This window comes from Eupeodes corollae, chromosome 3 (genome assembly GCF_945859685.1).
Source record: "Eupeodes corollae chromosome 3, idEupCoro1.1, whole genome shotgun sequence".
NCBI classification, from domain to species: domain Eukaryota; kingdom Metazoa; phylum Arthropoda; class Insecta; order Diptera; family Syrphidae; genus Eupeodes; species Eupeodes corollae.
In genome coordinates this window covers 79,916,534-79,933,528 of record NC_079149.1, presented here as the reverse complement: position 1 = coordinate 79,933,528, position 16,995 = coordinate 79,916,534, and the positions used below count along the sequence as shown (strand labels likewise).

The window sequence follows — 16,995 nt, the reverse complement described above, 5'->3', positions numbered from 1 at the left end:
TGAGGAAAACACCTTATCATTCATACAAATTTCGAATACAAATACATATTAGAATCATCTTCATTTTACGCGTTAGAAAAGAATATGCCCTGATTTCAATTTTAAATATACCAATCTGTTTGTTTACACGTTAACAAAAAGAACACTGATGGCGATTGTAGATTTCTCTTTATGGATATACAAAATTTTGTTTTCAATATTATAGCATGTTTTTTGAGTATTTTATTAGTTATGTTGAAGTAAATGAGTTATAGGAAAAAAATGCTAAACAACTACACCTAGTAGGTAAATAGTAAAACATTCACTAAGTTTTCTAAGTGTTTTCGTAGAAACATAGGTTAGGTTAAAGTGGCTGTCCAAGATTGAAACGGACACACTTACGCTAGTTTAATGGCCCATTGTGATACCACATGAATCTTAGGGGGGAGCCTCCTCCTAAGCTCAATGGAACCAGTTTGAGTCCCTTACGAAACGTGAGACGCTGATTATGCTGATATGATTTAGATCGTTTAGATCGTTAAAGAAGAATTCTCCTAGGTAATTATTGCGTTTTTGAGAGAGAGCAGGGCATGTACAGAGAAGATGAAGAATTGTTTCCTCCTTTTCCTCGTCCATACAGCTTCTGCAAAAGTAATTTGAGAATACGCCTGGTCGCGTTGCGTGCTTTCTTATTAGACAGTGTCCGGTTATGACACCTATTATCGAGCTTATATGCAATCTGCTTAGAGATAGCAAGCACCTTGAACGTTTTAAATCCAGTGTTGGTTTTTTTTTGACCTGACACGTGGTTATGTTGTTCCACCTGGTGCCTGCCCTCCTCACAGCGTCTTGCATTAGCAAAAGCTTACGAGTAGCGATGGTATGACAGTATGTGCCAAACGTAGTAGGATGGGCATAACACAGCTTTCTACAATTTCTGAAATAATTTTTTTTTAAATTTCTTAGATAAACCTTCTCCATAGTTTTGTGCATAATTATTTATGTTTGTATCTTGTCAAAAAAACTATTAGAATTTATTTAAAAAAAATATATATACATACAAATTTAAAACAAAAAACAATGAAATATTATACTTAGGTTGTCGAAAATTGTGACCTATACAAATTTATTGCATTCATAATATAATGATACAAAGGTATGGGGGAAAATTTTTATAATTTAAAAATTATAAAACAAAGGAATTTGTTATTTTTTTAAATATTATATTTAAAGCATATCAGTCGTTTTTCAGGCTCTTTGCAAACTCGATCTGCTGCATTTCCATCCACTCTTTTTTTGGCTTCAATCTTTTGAGCTGACCATCCCAAACTAAATCTACTAGTCCGCCTTGTTTAGCGATCACACTCTTGACACGATTTGCAAAATCGATTGCCGATTCACCTTCTTGACGATACATTGGTGGTAGATACCAGACATCGCAAACGATTGCCCACGATGTCATCATCATGTAAAGGTATTGCATCATCGAGTATTTTGAACTATTCCAGAAAGCATCTCCAAACCTTGGGTCATACCTTTAAATTCAAAATTTTTATTTTTTTATAATTTGATTTTTAAGATAGCAAAAACAATCTTACTTTATTGCCACTGGATATATGATGCCTCCAACTTCAAAGCTACCTTTTTTAAATTGCATCACAGATGTATTATTTATACATGTTCCCTCAGGAAAAATTAATATAGGAGGATTTTTTGGATCAGACACGTGTTGTCGCAGCCGTTCCGCAACAGTATGCCTGTCCTTAACTTCAGCGCGCTCGAACCATATGTGTGGAGAAGCACGGGCAAGAGCCCTTTGCAACAATCCTAAGAAGCCACCATGCCTTTGCCCAATCTGTAAGTAGGTCATTCTTTTTGAAAATTGAGTAGTAATAGTTGTCTTTGCATGATGCAAGCGACAATACAAAATTAAATAAAACACATAATTATGTAATAGAAAAACAAAAAAATAAATTGAAACTAGAACTAATTTATTTAATGATTAGTTACAAACAATTACAAATGAATAAACTTTAATGTAAACAGAAAGCATACGAGTATGTACATACAACTTATTAAAATTAAACTTTTCAAAGCAAACATAACAAATTACAACATTGTATTCCTTTCACTTTTGGTACCTGTGTCATCTTCTAACATACACGACGACGTTCATATCGAAGCCTTTATTAATAATAAAAAAGAAAAACAAATAGTTACTAAGAATTTGTGAAGGCATTGGTTCATTTCTATGCCGAAGACCTTCATTTTTAGAATTGTACACCAATACCTCGACTTGCGTTTTTTCAAAGCTGCGACGATGCTGAAGTAGTACTAATTTGTACTTTGTTAGAGTTTCGAAGTTGCGTTGTTTTTTTTAATTATATTTTTTTTTATTAAAATTTTGTGACCATGAAGGTGGCCATAGACGACGAACATGCTCGCCGAACATGCTCGTTTGCATTTCCCCCTACACGGCGAACACTGTTCGCGAACATTCATTTCGTTCCGATTCTTCAAAGAGTAAACATCATGTGCGATAAGGAGCAAGTCGTTGCTCTTATGATAATTTATCGCGGCTGGCTGTGGCCATGTGTTTATTTTTTGATGTGCACTCAACGAAGTTTACAGCAAAAATGAGGTTTGCTCGCGAACATGGCCATACACGGCGAACATTGAAACCAACGAACACGAGAAAATCGAAATGTTTCGCCAACAACGAGCCGTTCGCGAACTAGCCCATACACGACGAATATCTGGCGAGCACGAGCATGTTCGGCGAGCATGTTCGTCGTCTATGGCCACCTTGACTCAAATTACCCGCCATGCCATAAAAACTCGGGGATTCCCTTTCTATCTGAAAAGCAACGCAATAAGGGTTCAGTTTTACTAAGTTATTCAGCCGATGGATCGACATTTAATAGTTATAACCTTCGACGAACATTTAAACTTCTTTTAAGTAAGACTGATGGGCAAGATAAGCCTGCCATGCTAGATTTTGGGAAGAAGTTCAACATTATGAAAGCTATATAAATTATTTCCGATTCATGGGAAGAGTTTAAACCATCTTGCATGAATGGTATTTGGTGAAAAATTTGGCCTGAATGTGTCCACAAAATATGTGCAGCAATTGCAATTTGCTAATGAGATGACAATGACCGTTCAGTAGATGTCTCGGAAGAACAAAATTTAACCTCCAAACAAATTTCAAAAGCTATGGAGATTTTTTTTTTAAAACGATCCTGACAGTAGAAGAAGTTTTAAAGTGTCCCAAGCGGTAGCTTCAAATATCAATTGCTACAAGGAAGCGCATTTGTTAACACTGGAGTACACGCGCCCTATTTTTGTACACCAATGCACGCGTGGTCTACTATGGTAGACCATATAATAATGTTAATAATTTTTTATTTTAAAAACATATAAATGAAATACCTATTTTGACGTTATATTCAATTAGCCTAAAACATTTAATAACCATAATTTATGAATTTTAGGTTTGAGTGTCAAGTAAAAAAAAATATTTCAATTCTAATACTATTGAAAAACTGTTAAGTTATGAAGAAAACTGTAACTGTGGTCTACTATAGTAGGCCGGGCGTGCACTCCAGTGTTAAACAAAAAAAGAGGCTGGGATGCGACCCACACTAATAACTTCCCATCCCGTCTGTCGATTTGTCTTGCTTAAAAGTTTGTCTATATGTAATCGCATCAATTTTTACCAAATTTGCGTACTATTTTTTGTAGATTTTATTTTTTATGAAAAAACGGACTGTTGGATTTTTATAAAAATTGAATATCGAAAACAATATTTTCTGTAAAATAAAATAAGTTCGAAGCCAATATTTTTAATTTTTGAAAAGCTATTTGAGTCGAAAGTAAATTTTTACCAAGTTTTAGTATGGTTTTTTTTAGAGTTTTATTTTTTGTAAAAAAACGTCAATTCGATTTTTTTTTTTAAATTTTATCGAATGTTGAAAACAATATTTCTTATAAGATAAACTTAGTTTGAAGCTATTATCTCAAACTTTTTAAAAGACATTTGAGTCGAAAATCAATTTTTACCAAATTTTATACATTTTTTTAGGTTTTTATTTTTTGTAAAAAAACTGTCAATTCGATTTTCTCTAAAATTTTATCAGATGTCAAAAACATTATTGTTCGTTGCACAAAATTGTTTTGGACATGAAATGATATTTAAGTCGTAAAATTTTTCAGTTTTTTTAATTTATAAAAAAAAACCGTTAAATGGATTTTTTTCAAAAAATATACTTCTTTGATATCACGTTTCAATATATTATATAAAATTTAATTCAAATTTCTAGCGTTTTTGGTTCGTAAGATATTTAAGGTTAACCAACATTTTCACCTTTTTCTCAAACTGCTATGGTAAAAAAACCACCCAAGCATTTTTCTTGAGAGCCCTTTCTGCATCTTTCTGCCTTATCATCTGTATAACAAAATTTATTTGAAATCGATATCTCATCTGGTTCTTGAGCTATGGACGACGAGAAAAACGTAGCTAACTTACGGACGTACGAACGTACGTACACACGCACGCACAGACATCTTTCTAAAAATCTTTTATTTCGACTCTAGGGACCTTGAAACGTCGAGAAATTTTTATGAATGTAATAAAATTTAGTATTATTTTCGCTTTTAAAATGTTTACTTTGTTGAATTTCCTTTTTTAGAAAGATAACTCTGAACCTATGTTTAACCTTTATATGGCTTCCTATACAAAATCATAATTCACTTTGAGTCGTTTCAATTTGCGTCGTGTTTTTTTGGAACGTAACCACCACGCAAAGTGAGATATTGGTGTATAAGGTAATTTCAGATGGAAACACCTTGAAAAAAAATTTACGTAGCGAACACTCCGGATTTTGTTCTAGTTTTGTGGAATTATTGTATATTTACTTTGCCCCTCGGTGTGAACAAAAGCATCATTTATATTTACTTTTCACTCAGATTAAAAAATATGATCACAATTTATAAACAAAAATAAAATTTTGCAGGGATGCGACCCACACCGATAACTTTCCATTCGTGCCCGTCTGTTGATATTTTTAAAAGTTTAAGAAAAAAAACTTAGCAGGCAGTATCTTTCGTTGTAGTCCATATACTTGAGTCGAAAATAATTTCTTTAATAATTTTTAAGTTTTTATTTTAAAATTTTAAAACCTAAGCAATATTTTCAATATAATTTCAATACATATTTTGGTTCTTCAAACATTTTAATCGAAAGACAATTAAATAAAATATAAAAAAAGTCCACTTGGACTTGGTATAGAATGAAATAATTAACTGTTTACTCAGATGCTATATCTTAGACTTCTACCTTGGGCTGAAACAGACAACAAAATAAGTTGTTTTCAGGCTGGGCTTCGAGCTAACCTCTCTACAGTTGATCAAATTTTTACTCTAACTAATGTCGCTAAACGTTTTTTGGATAAGATAACCTAATCTCTATGATTTTTTGTAGATTTTAAAGCTGCCTTTGATACTATGAATAGAAAACTATTACTTTTCAAACTAGCAGGTTTTGGATTATCAACAAAATTTTTAAGAATATATGAGAAACTTCTTTCAAAAACAACAGCGGTAGTTTCTAATGGTAGAAGAATGGTAGACCTCTTCAAAATTCAAAGTATTTGATGCAACAATTAAAAGTTCACTCTGTTATGTTAATGAAGTGTATGGTTACGAAGTATGTGCAGACTTTGAAGTTATCCAGAGATATTTCTTCAAACGTGTATTTAAGGTCCCTTTTAACACACCTAACTATGCATTATATGTCGAGTCTGGACTACCACCAATTTTCGTAAAAAACCTTAAGGCAAATGCGGACTATATTGGCAAATTTTTAGAGATGTGATAATAATCTTCAAAAAAAAAGTACTCATGATTACACTTCAGCGTGGTTACACGCCGTTCAAAGATTGGCAAGAATTGGCTCCTAAATATAATACGACATTAAATTTAGCTTTCAATAACTTTGGTTCATGGAAGGACGAATTCTATGACTGCATCTCAGCAATTGACGAACAAATATTTCAAAATTCTCTGAACCGTGCTAAAGAGCCCATGTCAAGAAGGATATACAGCAAACTGAATCATTGTTTGGCGGAATCTAATTACTTTCGAAAAGAATTCACAGTTAACGAGATGGGTTTAAAATTTAAGATTCGAACTAAAATGCTAGAGCTAAATTACAGACCCCATAGGGTTTATATACATAATTCATAATTGTAATTTTTGTAACCTTAATCAAATAGAAAACGTTTATCACTTCCTAGCAAGATGTCCAATACTTCAAGAAATTCGACGTTTATACTTTAGAAAAAGCTTTATTTCTACAGAAGAGAGTTACTCAATTCTAAATGGTGAGTGTGGTAGGAAAGTTCTTATCCAGTTTGTTACTGAAGCTTTCGCTTTCAGAAATACTTATGTACTTTTTTTTAGAATCAATCTATTATTTTGTTTAAGCAAAGCCCATCTTTCAGTTAATCTAATATTACTCTTTAATCGATTAATTCATCAATCTTTTAAATTTAAACACACTAGTTTAATGTTGTCCCTTTTTTAAAATGTAACTTTTGCAATATACATATTTACATTAGCTTATATTAGTTTGAATTAGATCTGATGAAAATAAAGTCTTCAATTCTAATGGTATTTAAAATATGTCTATGTTAACTGGCATTTTTTTTTCACTTTCAATTTTCCTGCTTTTATAAATGTAAATTTTAATGTAATAATTTTAGATATAATCGGCAGACGGCTTTTAAGTCATGCTCGTAAATCTTTTATATTAAAACATTTGTACTTTATGTGTTGAAAAATAAAGATAATAATAATAATAATGAAATAATTTTGAAGTCAATAAATATATTTATTTTTTGTACATTTTTTTTAAACTGTTAATTGGATTTTTTGTTAAATATAATTATTTATATTTAATATATCTTAAAGATATTGATATTCGATTCAAAAAACAATTTTGTTTATTCTTTTAACAAAAACTTAATCAAAGTAGCCAGCGTTATTGGCTTAAGATTTACATGTTTGAGAAGCTTTAGTAAATACCACCCACTCAATTTTCCTCTCTGCATCTTTTGGTATTATTTTCTGAAAAACAAAATGTATTTAAAAACGATACAGCTATCGATTGCTACTGTACGGATGTGCAGACACACAGACATTTCCCTAAAACCCTTCCATTTAGATTCTTGAAACATCTATAAATAACAGCTATTTCAATTCGACTAAAATTTTAACAAATCCTTTAGAATTTCGGTATTTTGTTTAGGTTTAGGTATTTGAGACTCAACATTCTACATTTTATTTTATGTTTTTAAGACGTTTAGAACTTAGAAGCGATATAAGCTAATAAAGTTTAAAATTTAAACTAATGTTTAAGTGGGTCATCCCATGTGATGGATTCAAAAAATCGATTTTTTTCCAGTTTAATATGTCTAGAATACGGTAATAAAGGGATTTTTCAAAATTCGAAGTCGTTTTAAAGACACAGCAGGTCCATGGAAAATATGGGGTAAGGTATCTTACATACAACTTTTAAAGAGATCCTAGTTATCATCTTCCATGAAGGATTTGAAAGTAATGTCGGTTATGGGATGCCTTATAGGCCGCGAAGCCCATTCTTATGTGGAGAAACGTGGTGAAAAGCGAATCTAACGTTCTGAGCGGTGCGTAAGTGATGCCGTTAAACAAGCCAGAATTGATTCAAGAGCTGAACAATCTGCTTCGAAAGAGTTTTAAGAAGAAGAGGAAGGAATACTCTATGGACCAGGCATCGCCGATCGAAAGGTAAGTTAATATTTTCATAGTTAAGAGGACTTGAAACTTTAAACGAGTTTTTCTCAAAACTGTGTTTTTCAAACTTTCCTTCATCGTATCTCAAAAATGGCTTGACTGAATGACTTGAAATTTGATGGGTTGGATTTAGCACATGTAAACGCAAGGAATGAACTTTCGACAAGAAAAAATTCCAAAAATTTCGATTTTTGTATAGCAAAATACGCAAAATTCGCGACTTTTGTTTCAAATGTCTCCCAAAAGTCCAATGTTTGGTATATTCATTTGATGATAGTTCATTCCATGCATTTAGGCTCACAGATTAAAACACAGTTTAATTTTTAGATAAGCCAATCTGCCGGAATCGTGGAGGAAGTGCGAGCCCATTTTTCCGAGGTGGAGTTGTTCACACCGGTGTAACTCGTGTTCTTTACAATATTTTTAATTCAAATTTCAAATGATAATGAACTTAATAAAGTTGTATCTATTTACTGGTCGTAAAAAAAATCATAAAATTCCTTAAAATACAGGCCGTCACATGGGATGACCCCCTTAAGTAAAAAAATAATAACATAAATAAATTGCACTGATTGTTGAAAGCAGTAGTTTATTATTTATATATCTATATACAAAAATAAAATTTACATATATAACAATGTAAAGTAAAGATTATTTTTTAGATCAAAAATAAAAAAAAATAAACCAACACCAAATTTGAAATCGTAATTTCATAGAAATCAAACATTAACTACAAAATATAAATGGATTTTATGTAGCTATTTACATTTAAACTATTGCAACCGAAAATACAAAAATTAATTAATTTACTTAATAAAAGGTTTAGTAAAGCATCGCTAAACGAAGCTGATAAATAAATTACATACCAGAGAATATGTGGTATCACACATTAGGACAAGTACATCAATCGGGCTTGTATGATTCGCAACGCATATTCCACTACTTGGACGATTTTCAATGTTGTGATAGTATACAACAGCGGATATTGCGCTTGATAATAATGAAAAGCAATGTCCAAGCACATCATGAACGATTGCTCGTTTTTTGTCTCCTTCAGGTAAACATCCAACGACAGACGTACATACTGTCAGCCAAATAACCTAACACATTTATTGTTCAATAAGGAGACAGATATAAAAGTACATATATTCCATAGATTTAACAAAAAACATAAGCAAAACAAAACAAAAATGCATTATTTTAAAAACAAAGGCATGATATTAGAGACCCCAAAACATTTCTGACTTAATTTTTTTTTATATTTGCTTCTCACCAAAGAAAATGTGCAATCTGTGGATAGAACTGCAATGTCAATTGGAGAAGTGTGATTTGCAACACAAAACCCAGCTTTTTTGGGTTTATATTGCTCGTTATGGACTGTTATTACAGTTGATAACGATCGCGCAAAAATTCGAAAAGTTAACTTGTAACAAAGACTCGCTACAGGTTGGCGAATAAAGTAAAATGGAATTAACGCGGCGAAACAATTCGATACAATAGCTATCAAAACCTTGGTTTAAAAAAATTTGTAATTAAATAAAAGTTTTTTTTTTGTCTATAAGAAATTGAACTTTTAACTTACTCCAATAAAGCAAACAATTACTCTCAGAGGCATTAACACAACATATCGCACAAAAAATCCAATCATCCAAATAATGGTCAGTTTCCATGAAATGAATTCATAACGACGGTTGGTTCGTGTAAGCAGATTCCAATTTTTCAATTCTTCCGCCTCGAATCGAGATGTTACTTGATCCTCAATAATAGCTTCCACACCGGCTTTAACATAAGTTAAGCACTTTTCTAATTGGAATGAAACTTGTACCTAAGGAAAAACATAAAAATCTTTATGAACACCATAAAATTAATTTATAAATTTTATTAACTACATTTTTAGGTTCTAGTTGAATGTTAGAAGATGACTCTTTGTCAGTCACAGGTTGCAGAACATTGTCTCTACTGATAACACTGTTCCCATTGCAGGTTACACCACCATTCTTTTCTTCCAAAGCACTTTCACATTTTTCGTCACCAGCTTCTTTTGATTCTGTGTGGATTTCGTCATGTCTTTGTGATGATTCGATATTTGCACGACCAAACTTAAAAATAAAATAATAGATTGGTTGGTTTAAATTAAAACAAATCTTTTATTATTGATAATGCTATATTAGAAAAAATTTCTTTTTAGTTCAGTCCTGGAAGACATTTAAAAAAAAAACTAACTGGAACACGCCTTATCTTATGCCAATAACTAACATTGTAAACTTTTAAAAAGTATTTTATTTTTAAAATCAATATACAATCATATTCAATTTTTTCGCGAAGATATATCAATCTATTGACGGTTGATAGAATTCATCATTTGAAATAGAAATTGGTATGGACATGGAAAATATATTTCCTTTTTTTGAATTTTGCAATTTAAAACGATGTACCTGAAGTTAGCTTTAAAGGACCTAAGGTATAATGCTTTACAGCAATATTATCACGTTATGTTTTAGCCACAACTTTTTTCTAATAAAAATCATTTTCAACTATTAACTTTTTTATATTAACTGCACCAATTTTGCACTACTGTAATTTTATTGCTTACTACTTTGCGATTCCTTTAAAAAATAATAAGTAACAATTTTATACCTTACCTAACGCGAAGATTGATACAAAATGTTGTTCACAGTACTGTTCATTGAAAATAGATAGTTAAACAATATTAAAAACGAGCCAATAATATTTGTAAGAGAAAGTCACAATGTCTTTTTGTTTTACAGAACTAAATGAAAAATATAAATTCTTAGCTTATCTTCTCACTAAGGGTGATTAACTGAAAATGTTTAGACATTATCCCCCTGATCACATAAGATGGTAAGACTTCTGCTTATTTTTATTACAGCCGATAAATGTGTTTATTTGTTTATATCAGTGACTTATTATATATGGAATGCTAGTTAAGTATCATTTAAATAGTTTTTGTTGTGTATTTACCAACCCTGAACTCAGCAATCTATAAAAACACCCACGCACCCTGGAAAGATATTTGCCATGAACATGATATACTTCCTTCTGTCAAAAATACCTTGTGGTTTTTCTTTTTTTTTTGCGATAACCTCCAAACCTTCAGGTCATAATTTTCCTATACATACATAAGCAAAGTACTTGAATTAATAAATTAATTTGTATATAGAAAGGATCGTCTTCTTATTTAAATAGTCAAGAACTTAACAGTGGCAAGCAGGCGGAAAAGAAAAACAAAAACCAGCGAATTTAATTATGGATGCCAATCAATTGAAATCTTGGATGCTATTACATTGGCGGTTCAGGGAACACCAACAATGCCAGTCAACCGCAGCCTGAAGTAATCCAACTGGAAAGCTTCAACGAGGAGAATGAAAGCTGGGAGATTTTCATTAAAAGGCTTGAGAATTTCTTCTGTTTGAGAAACCTGACAGGGAACACTGATGTTGTCAAAGAGAGCAAAAGAAATTGGTTAATTCACGCAATGGGGGCGAAAACTCTTCAATTACTCTGCAACTTAACCAGCCCAGAAGACCCAAAGACTAAAAGTTATGATGAACTAATTAAATTGGTCAAAGATCATGTAAACCCTGCGCCTAGCGTTATAGCAGAAAAAAATAGGTTCACGAAGCGAACGCAACATGAAGGAGAGACAATATATAACTTTGTTGCAGACCTTAAAAAAATGCGATTTTGATTGCACATCTTGCCAAGCGTCGACTGCCGACGCTTACCTGAAGCAGCATTTAGCGGCCTCCGAAATGCACATTGGTTAGACAAATTAATTCAATTAAAAGAACCAAACAATGCGTTTAAAGATTGCGTAACAGCTAAACTTTCAATTTAATCTACACAAAAAGACTCCAAAGAAATTCTAAATTTGCAGCTACTTCGCTGAGCAATTACCAAAACCAGATTGCAAGTACAAGCAAACCAAAGACCAAAAATTATTCACCAAATTCCAACTACTGCTACCGATGTGGTGATAAGGATCATTTTGCAACAGCATGCAAACTCAATCGAGCAGTGTGCTCTTAATGTCGAAAAGCACAGAACATTTTTTAAACAAAATCAGCTTCACTCTCTAGAATCACACTCCGTCGACGACGACGAGGAAGAAGACAGTTACTACATGAACCAGCTGACTAGGTGCGTTTTACCCGAAGATAAGAGAAAGCCGAGGAAGTTCATGCGCACATTAGTTCTAGATGGTGTGTCAAAACAGCTAGAGCTGGACACGGGCGCTGCAGTTTCTTCAATGTCTTATCAAGAATTAAGTGATTCATGGCCAAATAAGCAGATGTACAAATCCAATGTTCCGTTTCGGACCTACACTGGAGAGATCATTCAGCCGATTGGGTATTCGACAATGCATGCAAGATACGGCAACGAAGAGGCAAATGCCAACATTTATATAATGCCAGGAAAGGTAGATGCAATTTTCGGAAGAGAGTGGATTTAAGTATTCAAAGTTTAGTTGCCAAAATTAAATCAAGTGAGTAATTCTATACCTATGTCAAAAGAGAAGTTACTGCATGCAAAAGCTAAATTTAGTAATTGTTTTTAATCCGGAATTGGTAGAATAAATAATTTTGAAGCCAAATTATTTCTCGATGAGTGCTAAACCAATTTACATTCCAGCTCGCAAGGTGCCTTATGTACTCCAAGATAAAATTAACATAAAAATCGACCGTCTAGAGAGTAAAGGCATTATAACAAAAATGCAATACAGTGAATGGGCGACACCGGTGGTCCCTATCATTAAAAAAGACGGATCGATTAGACTTTGTGCCGATTGTAAAATTACCTTGAAATAAATACTTAAGAATGATCACTATCCAATTCCCCGCGTGGAGGATATTTTTGCGACATCTATGATGATGGAAAGCTTATCTGCATATGCGAATGGACACTCGAAGCGCTGAAATACAGGCGATATCAACCATTAAAGTAAACAGGCTGATGTTTGGTACTAAAGTTGCTCCAGCAATTTGGCAAAGGTATATAAATGATACTAACCAGTTAGGTTAGGTTAAAGTGGCTGTCCATGATAGAAACGGAAACACTTAGGCCAGTTTAATGGCTCATTGTGATACCACATGAATCTTTAGGCTTCCTCCTAAGCTCAATGGAACTAGTTTGAGTCCCTTACAAAACGTGAGACGTTGATTTTGCTGATATGATTTAGATCGTTAAAGAAGAATTCTCTTAGGCAATTCTTACGCTTAACCGTGACATGCGTACGTCCTATTAGACAGTGTCCGGTTATGACACCTATTGTCGAGCTTATATGCTATCTGCTTACAGATAGCAAGCACCTTGAACGCTTTAAATCTAGTGTTGGCCAGATGATTTTCGTGACTTGACACGTGGTGATGTTGCTCCATCCGGTGTTTACCTTCTTCTCTATGTCTCTATGGCCCGGCACCTAGCAAAGGTGAATATTAAACTTTTGCGCCATCTCCATTAGCGATTATCGACAGTTATGGACTGTTATAGAGTTTGTAGAGACAGAGTCCAGAGATCTTATAGCGGCCTGACTATCTGAGAAAGTACGGATATCAGATGTTGATATCACGTTTTCTTTAAGCCAGGACAAGACTTCTTTTATCGCCAAAAGTACTCTGTCGTTCAGAGTAGACAACTCCACCAACCCCTTCTTTTGTTTTTAACCACCTGTATAAAAATGGATTGACTCGTCTTCCAGGAATACCCTATTCTCACAGAAAGATCTGGGAGGTATATATATCTGGACGTATATGTCGAATTGCATTTGGGGGATGGTGTAGTCTGTGTACTTTGGAATTGATTCTAAATACCTAAGAATTACGAAGTAGCCAATGTTGTTGTTAGTCCACTGGGACGAAGCTTTAAGGCGAATAGCAGAGCTCGCAGTTATTTGTTTGCAAAATATGTCAAGAGGTGTTAGATAGAGTAAGCTGTCCAATGCCGCAGATGGGGTCGTGCAATGCCATCTGCTTATACATAGGAAAGCTGAACGTTGGACTTTATTATACTAATCAGTTAAGAAAGTTATACAAATAATTTAGCTGAGAAGTGTCCGACATTTTTTTAAATTGTTGCAAAATCATACTCTGAAAACATGTACGTTAATATTATGTATTATATATACAATATCCCAACATATAGAAATTTTCCAACATATAGAAATTAAACGCTATTGTCCGTGGTATTACATAGCTCCCATGAAATTATATTGAGTAAGTCAAAGCATAATACCTATGTCTCGAACCAATCAATTGACCCGCTTTTTTTTGGAAAATGTATTTATTATTATTTATTTACATATTTATATATTATTTCATTGTAATAATTATCTAGACCACTTACTATTAGGTTATGCTATTCCAGGAAATTAAACAAAAAATAAAATAACAGTAGAAATCATTCATTCGTGGTCATATTTTGTAAAGCTATGAGAAAAGTGGTATTTAGTTGAGTTTTGTTGAAGGAGTACATTACGTCAAGGTAATAGGTCTTGAAGTGTTAAATTAGAACTAACAACCCTTACAACACCCAAATACTAGCATACCTACATTCGTAAATTCAACCCCAAAGTTATGTTTTCTTCAAAAACTCAATTTTTTTGTCAAATAAGAATTAAATCTACAAAGCAAATCGAAAGTATTCCAACTTTCTAAAAAATAGAAATTTTCTTATAGAATGACCTTTTAGCTTTGGTTAATATGCTGTGATATCTCAATTTGGAGTTTTCTGTCATTGCAGACCTTGGCGTCTGCTTTTGGTATAATAGACTTTATATTGTTTTGCAGATATATACCAACTTCTATTACAACTAGGATAGCAATATCTTAAGAAATTGCTACCACAACTCAATAGCAACAGTTGATCCGTCCGTCGGGCAAATGAAGCTATTGAAGCAACGTTAAAAGTTGAAATAAGTTGTCGTTTATCTAACAATAAACTTAAATGGAAAAACTTTCTTATCAAGATTGTAAAAAACTTATAATTTTTCAAGTAAACGTAATTTAACTATTTTTTTAAATTCTCAGTATCCCAGTTGGATGATATATTAAGTGGTACACCGCCCTAGGTCTAGGACAAAGTACATAGTGCACCAAGTGCTTATCGAAAACCTTTCTAGATAATACTTGAAAAGCATACATTATGAATACTTTTTATATAATTTATTCTTCCATCTGTTGAGTAATTGAAAATAAAATAAATGAATACATGAACAAATCGCACAAATCTTCAGCCTCACACTTTATCCATCTAAAGTCCAATCAATAAAAATTCTCGACTCTTCGTCTTGAGATTTTAAATAAAAATTAAGTACGTACCTCAAAAATTTTTAATAACAATTGAACGTACAGCTTCCTTGCTCCAATTGATTTGTTAATAGCAGACAACAATACTAAAACTCCAATTAACAAGAAAAATAAGATGAAAAATGAAAACATGCTTCCTTGAATTTCACTAGCTTGACAACTTCCATTACAATATCAAAAACAAAATATACTAATTGAAGTTGATGTATGCCACATTTAATTTAATCCAGATAAACCACTACGGAATATCGTAAGAGCAGAGAAGGAAAATACATGTGAAAGAACATATGATAGACGCGCGGCAGGGCTTAAACAAAATTGTTGCAGCCGCAGCCCGTAGATCTAGTCGTGTTCATAGTCGCTAATGAAAAGTCACAAGCTCTGGTGATTATTCGTTGGTTGGAAGAGAAATAATTTCTGTTTAACCCTGCAGTCGTCGCGCGGATTACTATTGTAATCCACTCATACAAAATGGAGTGTTCCTAAGAAACTAGTGGTAGGTATTTTTCGTCTCTTTTAGTACTTACAGTTAAATGATTAGAACAGTTAGTTAACTTTACTTAATATAACATGTAATTACATTTTAAAGCCAAAATGAATTTGAAAAATTAAAGCATTTTGGTTTTATTCTAATTTTAAAATGGATTACATATGTAATCCACGCGACGACTGGTGTAACATTTTGGTGCGCGACGACTGCAGGGTTAAATTTGACAAATTTGATGCGCTATTCTCCTCATATCAACAAAATAAAAGTCACATTGAAACTCACCACTCACAAAGGTGAATTTTTTACTGTCAAACTACAAATGACTACTTGTAGGATTAAGTTTATCTAACGTTTACCGCTTTTTAAAGCGAAAATTTGATTTTTAAATTACCTAGCAAATGTTGTGTAATCACTTTGAAAGCTTTTGTAGACCTCAAAAATGTGCGTTGTCAAAAAATTGATTTTTTTATTTCGTCTTTTAATTTTGTAACCTATATCTAGAATTTTGTCTGTAAATCTAGTCTTGAAGAAACTCAATAATATGGTAGTTGTAATTTCGAGAAAAGAAGCATTTCTACAGTTTGCACAAACTTTTTGACTTACTTTACTTACTTACGTAAGGTGGCGCCCGGGGCGGACCTGGGCCTCAACCAACAAGAGTCTCCAGCCAGCTCGGTCCCTAGCTAGCTGTCTCCAGTTTCGCACGCCAAGTTGGTTGAAGTCCTCTCCCACCTGGGTGCGTCACCTGAGTCGCAGTCTTCCTCTACTTCCGGGCTGGAGCGATGATGTTCATCCGCTCTACATGACCTAGCCATCTTAGCCGTTGGACTTTTATTCTCCTAACTAGGTCAGTGTCGCTGTAAAGTTCGTCGTTATATCTTCTCCTCCATTCTCCATCTATGCTTACGGGACCAAAAATCGCCCGAAGAATTTTTCTCTCGAAGCATCCTAAGACGGTCTCATTTTTGTTTGACAGGGTCCAGGCCTCAGCGCCATAAATGAGAACCGGGATGATGAGTGTCTTATAGATGGTGATTTTAGATGCTCGAGAGAGGACTTTACTTCTCAATTGCCTTCTAAGTCCAAAGAAGCAAAAGTTATTCTTCGTTTGATTTCAGCGCTGGTGTCGTTGTCTGTATTAAACTTTTTGACACAACCTTCAATATTAGCTTTTTATATTTAATACAAAAATTTTACATTTTTGTGTGGTTTTATGATTTTGAATTCAATTGTAGAGGATATTTCGATTTTCAAAATGTACTACACATTAATGTTCTCTGTATGTTGAATTAAGTTAATTTTTATAAAAATCGAAATACACACTCATGTTGACAAGAAATTCAAGTTCAAGAAGGAGCATGGAGTATG

At 33.0% G+C, this 16,995-nt stretch overlaps 1 protein-coding gene across 4 annotated transcripts; it reads right to left on the bottom strand.

The window, feature by feature from the left end:
• Positions 1 to 1,067: 1,067 nt before the first annotated feature.
• LOC129950076 (glycerol-3-phosphate acyltransferase 3) lies at positions 1,068 to 15,324 on the bottom strand. 4 transcript variants are annotated; one of them, XM_056061867.1, is made up of 7 exons: positions 15,150 to 15,324; positions 9,702 to 9,911; positions 9,395 to 9,637; positions 9,086 to 9,322; positions 8,679 to 8,912; positions 1,578 to 1,834; positions 1,068 to 1,514 (listed from the first exon to the last, which is right to left on the bottom strand). In XM_056061867.1, the coding sequence occupies exons 1-7, from the start codon at positions 15,267 to 15,269 to the stop codon at positions 1,217 to 1,219; spliced, it is 1,599 nt and encodes a 532-aa protein (XP_055917842.1). In that variant the 5' UTR covers positions 15,270 to 15,324; the 3' UTR covers positions 1,068 to 1,216. The 4 variants fall into 4 exon arrangements, with proteins under 4 accessions (XP_055917842.1, XP_055917843.1, XP_055917844.1 ...); XM_056061868.1 differs by lacking the exon at positions 8,679 to 8,912; XM_056061869.1 differs by lacking the exon at positions 9,086 to 9,322 and having other exon boundaries at positions 15,150 to 15,323.
• Between the last annotated feature and the right edge of the window lie 1,671 nt (positions 15,325 to 16,995).